The sequence below is a fragment of the Strongylocentrotus purpuratus genome, unplaced genomic scaffold (genome assembly GCF_000002235.5).
Source record: "Strongylocentrotus purpuratus isolate Spur 01 unplaced genomic scaffold, Spur_5.0 spur5_scaffold_14, whole genome shotgun sequence".
In the NCBI taxonomy this organism is placed as follows: domain Eukaryota; kingdom Metazoa; phylum Echinodermata; class Echinoidea; order Camarodonta; family Strongylocentrotidae; genus Strongylocentrotus; species Strongylocentrotus purpuratus.
This window is the reverse complement of record NW_022145599.1, coordinates 37,324,868-37,331,276: the sequence shown is the minus strand read 5'-3', so window position 1 is coordinate 37,331,276 and position 6,409 is coordinate 37,324,868. Positions and strand designations below refer to the sequence as shown.

General features: G+C 35.3%; 1 protein-coding gene across 1 annotated transcript; it reads right to left on the bottom strand.

The window, feature by feature from the left end:
- Nucleotides 1–1,200: 1,200 nt before the first annotated feature.
- Nucleotides 1,201–5,346, bottom strand: LOC115923686 (acidic proline-rich protein PRP33-like). Its single transcript, XM_030984891.1, has 3 exons — nt 5,115–5,346; nt 2,812–3,614; nt 1,201–2,331 (listed from the first exon to the last, which is right to left on the bottom strand). The coding sequence occupies exons 2-3, from the start codon at nt 3,558–3,560 to the stop codon at nt 2,211–2,213; spliced, it is 870 nt and encodes a 289-aa protein (XP_030840751.1). The 5' UTR covers nt 3,561–3,614; nt 5,115–5,346; the 3' UTR covers nt 1,201–2,210.
- Nucleotides 5,347–6,409: the final 1,063 nt, after the last annotated feature.

Here is a 6,409-nt window from a genome sequence, read left to right as displayed (position 1 = left end):
ATGTGGTTAAAGCTGAATGTAGACAATGATAAGGTTTGTAATACACATAAGATAACACGGCAACAAATAGGGAGTCTAGTTTCACGTCCGGAGAGTAAGACCCATAGGTTTGTGTTCGATAAAAGAGTGATCCAAGATGAATTTGATAGTTAACCATATGTTTTTTTTAATATTAACTATGAACAGCTAGACTACTGCTTTAACCTTATACGATACGTTCGTAAGATTTTTATAATGTAAGGGAGCAAATTTTAAAAATTGTGTTTTCTTGTGTACAGTTTATTTCAAATATGTACTTGACTATATACATGTATATATATATATATATATATATTAGATAGCTTAGACAGATACCGAGATGTATTTGGTCCAGAGCTCGTCACGTGATATCAATTGCGAGGATCCAAATTGTTATATTTTCCTGGCCGGTCACTTTTCAGTGTTATTTTATACCGGCTGGTGAAATGAATATATTTTTAATCAATGCATGTCGCCCTCTTGAGGACTGTATGTCACCAACTACATACATTACACCATTATCGAGGGCCATTTTATTTTTTCAATATTTTTTTTTCATGAATTTTTTTTTCCCTAGAAATTTTTTTTTCCCAAAAAAATGCTTTTTTGGGTAAAAAAAAAATTTTAATAATTTTTTTTTGTTTCCCGAAAAATGCTTTTTTGGGTAAGAATTTTTTTATTTTTATTTATTTATTTATTTATTTTTTTTAAGGTAATCTCGACAAATTATTTTTCCGTAATTTTGATTGTCCCCGAAAAAAAATAAAAAAATTTCGGGCTAAAAAAAATATGGACCCCCCCCCCCCCACAAAAAAAAAAACCAAGGCTATCTAATATAACAGTTATTGACTGGCAGGGGGTATATAACATTCTTTGGACCTGAAGGGAGTTATATTTTCCCTCGTGACCATATTTTCCCTCAGCGCTGCGCGCTTCGGGAAAATATAACCACTTGGGAAATATAACTCCCTTCAGCGGTCCAAATAATGTTATATTACACCCCCTGCCAGTCAATAACTGTATAATATTAAATGAACTTCATGCTACATGGCCGATTATCTTGACGTTTTTATTTGAAGTGAATTTTGATCTGAATCCATTGAACTGAATTTTAGTATTACACGTTTTACTGTACCTCTACAATTTCATCATTTACAAATTATGACACGTTTACTTTGTAAATTCATTGACTTAAATACTATTTAATTTATTCATCGTTCATTCACATGTACAAATTAATCTATCTTATTTTCTCCTGTTCTTTTAATGCAATAAATATACATATACTTTTTCACTCCTGCTTTTCTCTCTAACTGTGTTAGACATAAATCTTTCAACTTTCTTCACAGTGTTTCTATGTATATTTATCTATTTTCGTTTCCCCTAATATTGTAACCTGTCCTCGTCATTTATCTTGATAAACACTTAAAACCCCACATAGCTTCATACTCTATTGATGATTATGAATAATTACTTAACCAACATGTATTAAGAGGTATTTACCGCCACAAGCCACCCTTTTCAATAAGGCCCTCATTTTCACATTTTACGTGTAAATAGTCTTACTTTCAATACTGTTCAATCTGTCAAATTTGTTCAATTGTTACTAAACTATTGCAATTTTAGAATTAATATTGTTTCCAGGGCCCCGTCTTACAAAGAGTTGCGATTGATCTAAATCGACCGCAAGTCCTCTAATCTATCGCAAGTTTACAGTCTCCTATCTCTTATGTACATAGTTGCGACGGGGCCCTGATGTAATGTCCTCCATTTCGTTATATCGTTTGTTTTCTGTATATATCTACAAGCATGCGAAATATTAAATGCAATGCATTTCCATACAATTGGAGTGTAGATTGTAATTTGGTTTTGAAAGTATACACGCTTTTGTTACCAGATACACTGATATAGAGATGACTGTGTCCAGATAGCTGCGATACCTTGTTCCGTTTGTACGCATGGAAGAACTGCATTTCCTAGAATGTTATGCAGATTACAGTTTGGCAAAATAATTTTTGATTCTCCATTATGCTTTGCATCTGAAGACGCAGAAAATTCAAGCTAATGATGATGTGACATCACGTTAAGCTCTGGTAGCCTTTCAGCAATTCGCTAAACTTGTCATTGCGAGCGTTGCTGGAAGAGACCATGGGAGGACTTAGATTTGTAGTTCTGGGATTGATATCGCTTCGCTATGACTTTCCTGGTAGTCTGACTGCATCTGCATAAGAAGGTGGAGCATCAGTGTATGAGGATGGACCTGGTCTTGTCGAAGGTCCAGCTGGGTTGGTAAATCCACCAACCGTACTGCTCCTAAAAAAACCCCAAAGGTAAGATTGGTTGGTCTTGTGACTAGACTGACATGAAAGTTGGACTATAGCAAATCTGTATCTTCACATAGATTGATTAAAACGAAACAATATCTAACCTCAATCAACGTGGACATGGTACATGCGTCATGAATCCGTTTAAACAGGCCTTTTCTTAAACAGAATAATATTATGACGCACATCAAAGTTCCAGTATGACTGATGATATAGTGTTTAAAAATATATCCCTCTTTTAAGGATAATGAAAATACATTAAAAATGTACATGTTTAACCATTACTTTTCTTTAGAAATACCTAAATCATTTTTCACTTGTCAATTTCTTTTCTCGACATTACATTTTTTGCAAGTTTCCTTAACATTAATTCTCAGTCCAATGTATCAATTATACAAAAACGAATGTGAAATTGCAAGTGACATCAGAAGTTCAACTAAGGATGAAATGAGTGAGGATCTTAACTTACGGTCTGTTACCACCAGGGTTGGTAAAGCCTCCAGATTGAGTCTGACCCCCTGGTTGCGGGTAGCCCCCTGGTTGAGTGTGACCCCCTGGTTGCGGGTAGCCCCCTGGTTGAGTGTGACCCCCTGGTTGTGGGTATCCCCCTGGTGGTGGATAGCCCCCTGGTTGTGGGTACCCCCCGGGTTGAGCGTAGCCTCCAGGTTGGGATGCAGTCCCTGGTTGCCCTGCGTGAGGAGGAGGAGGATGAGGAGGAGGAGGATGTGTGTGTCCGCCACGTGATGGATTACCATGTGCCATCCATCCATTATCAACAGGTTGCGAGGACGGGGTACCACCCCATCCCAACACACCAGAATCTTGTAGGCGTGCCACGCTGCTACTTCGCTGGACATTGGTCCGACTGGTCATACTGACAATGCTATGCGACCTGACTGTTTGTTGCATGCTTTGTTGGTACGACTGGCTCATCATTGACGAGCTCTGGACTGTGGTTGATTGATGTCCTCCGCTCGTTGATACCACTGTAACTCGTCCTGATCCTTTATACTTCCATAGTAAGAAGAAACCCAAGAAGCCCATGATTATAGCGGTAGTACAGATAAGACCACCGTAGTATGGTACCCCTGTCAAAACGGAGAGAACAATACCCGCTACAAACACCAGGACAGCTAACATTACCAGGCCTTTGATGTTATTCATTCGACGCCAGTGATTATGGTCGCCATGATGACTGTCATTGACATAGATGGCCATGATGGATATCCTCAATCACCATGTAATCAAGATAATACTTGTATTATGTCGACTCTGTGAATGTGTATCGGGAGGAAAGAAAAGGAAAGACAAATCAGTTCATTCGTTTTTGTTTAATACTTTGTTACTAGCAAAGTTGATAACAAGTTTTCATAGAAGTATTGTTGTGTGACATGGTTATTTAATTAAAACTAAAATCGAGAACTTTACACACACCCTATGGTAGGGCTCTTCCCTATATTGCTCCTAAGTGAGGAGCCTATATAGTTAGAAATGAATTCGGCAGAGCCCCAGTGTGTGAGATCACTGAGAACCTAATTAATAACGCAGATCGATAACATGTTCAGTGAGGATTTGATGAAATGTGAATTGTAGAAAGCGTTTAATCTTTATTTTTGTTAATTTGTTTTTACTGTTTCTATAATTATCATTAATTAGTAACTGTTATTTTTAATATTATTATCAGTATTATTATTATCACTGGTAGTGTTTTTTTTTTTATCTTCATCATCGTTATTATCAATATTAGTATTATTATCATTATTATCATCATTTGTGTTATTATAATTATCATTATTACAGGTGACGCCAAATACTGAATAATAACTTAATTAGTAATAGTAGTATATAGTAGAGCCAGCAGTAGTATTAGCATCATCATCATCAATAGTATTGGTTATCACTGATCACCATAATATTAACAAGGAGTTTATGGTAGCTCATAACTCCTCGTATCGGTATAACACATTAATCTTCCCATCTTATTTGTCCCATTCTTTAAACACATGATTCTATTTCTCCCGATCTCTTTATCATTCTCCGGCTGCCATGTGTGTAACAATGCTTACACTTTTAGAGGAATCAAAAACGAATAATCACAATGTGCCACATTATGTACCTTGGTACCATGAAGTTGTGTGATCTAATTTAAGTTAACATTTAATATTTCTTTAATCTTAAGTACATGTTGAATATTAATTTAAATATTTGTTTGCGCCTTGAGCATCTGTAGAGATGGATATGTTGCGCTTTATAAACATTGTTATTATTATTATTTACAGCAACGCAATAGTTATTCAAACGGAGTGCATCCGATTTCACATTGGTCCAAAAAGACAACAGAAATGTAAATACACACAACTTTCTATTTCATTTCACTGCATGAGAATAAGATGCTGTGATCGCATTGGATAGAAGACTTGAAATACTGGAAACCGATATTGTACACAATACAAAAACATTTATAGAACATTAAACTTACACCACTTGCGAAATATGTTATGTATGTAGGCCTACATTGAACATAAAGGCAAAATTTGGTGTCAGTGTTCCTTCTAACCATCTTTATGGGAATTAGATTACAGAATGATGACGTATTCGGATGATTATTGTTCTTCTTTACATCAGCCCATTGTGGATTCAGACTCATAAGAAAATGTAGTGACGTCGTTAACTTAAGTCTTTACAATACGTACATAGTGTAGTTCTACAATCAACTAAATATCATAATTTAAATGGTGTGAAACTTTCATTAAATGACAAAATATCACTTACATGTACCGATACGACAGATCCGAGTGCCGTCACTGTTTAATCTTCAATTGTATGGTCTTTCTTCATGCCATGTTTGTTGAATGGAAAATTAGAAGTAGCTCCTGGATGTCAGATATAACTTGTTGAGTAAAAGACAAGCATGTAACTAAATGCTAATGGGGCTGATGGTTAACAAGTTGCGTCATTACTCTCAGTATGGGTCCCATATAGCGAACACGTACTAGAGCATGACAGAAGGGAGAAGAACCTTTTATCTTAACAATAACGCCCTCACAAAGCGTCCTAGACGACAGAAATACACGTAAAGCCTAAATCGATTTTGGGGTATAGTCTCCATATCCAGTGGTTTTGCCCTCTACGTAATTTCCATGTCAGTCTCTAGTAGGTCACGTCTGTGGAGTAAAGTATATAACAAGGATCTATTTTGAAGAAGACTTCGAACAGGAAAAATTGCAGGTTTATTGTGTATCTAGATTATTTTTATTATTATTATTATTATTATTATTATTATTATTATTATTATTATTATTATTATTTTATTTTTTTATTTTTTATTTGTTTTTATTTTATTTATTTATTATTATTTTTTTTTTTTTGGGGGGGGTGGGGTTCGCCTTAAATCATGATTGAATTTTTAGAAAAAACATGTCAGGAAAATCTTTTCCCACGCTTTATTTCCTTCTCAACTGTTTAATTTTTGCGACCCCATTATTGTGGAACAAAAGAGCATCAATGTCTAAAAATCTAACCTTTATATGTTATCATTAGATTATCCGCTTACTGTCCAGTGAAATTTGTTACTTTAAATATCTGTTGCCAAACTTCAGATCTTCTGTCAACCTTTACAAAATTCAAAATGAGACGACAGAACTATATCATCATTACAATAAAGTCACAATGGTAATACTCCTTTGATAACTTTTGCATAACATTTAACACATTGGCAACTCTTGCACTGTTTTTACTCACAAAACCGTTTGTTTCTTCGGCTCCTACTCGCTATTTAGTGAACACCATCTGAACGAGCAGGACTTTCTCTCCCGCACTCTCTCTCTCTCTCTCTCTCTCTCTCTCTTATTTGTATGTATGCATAATTATTATTTGTTCAATTCATTACCATACAATGTTATGCTTGGCACGACCATATCATAATGCCGTCTTGTGATTTCCTGTCAGAAAACATTTTAGTGAATGAATAAAAATAGCAAAAAATTAAATAGATGGAAAGAAAGATAGATAGATAGAACAATGATTGAATCAAATATCTTCCTCTCTCACACTTACACACACACGCG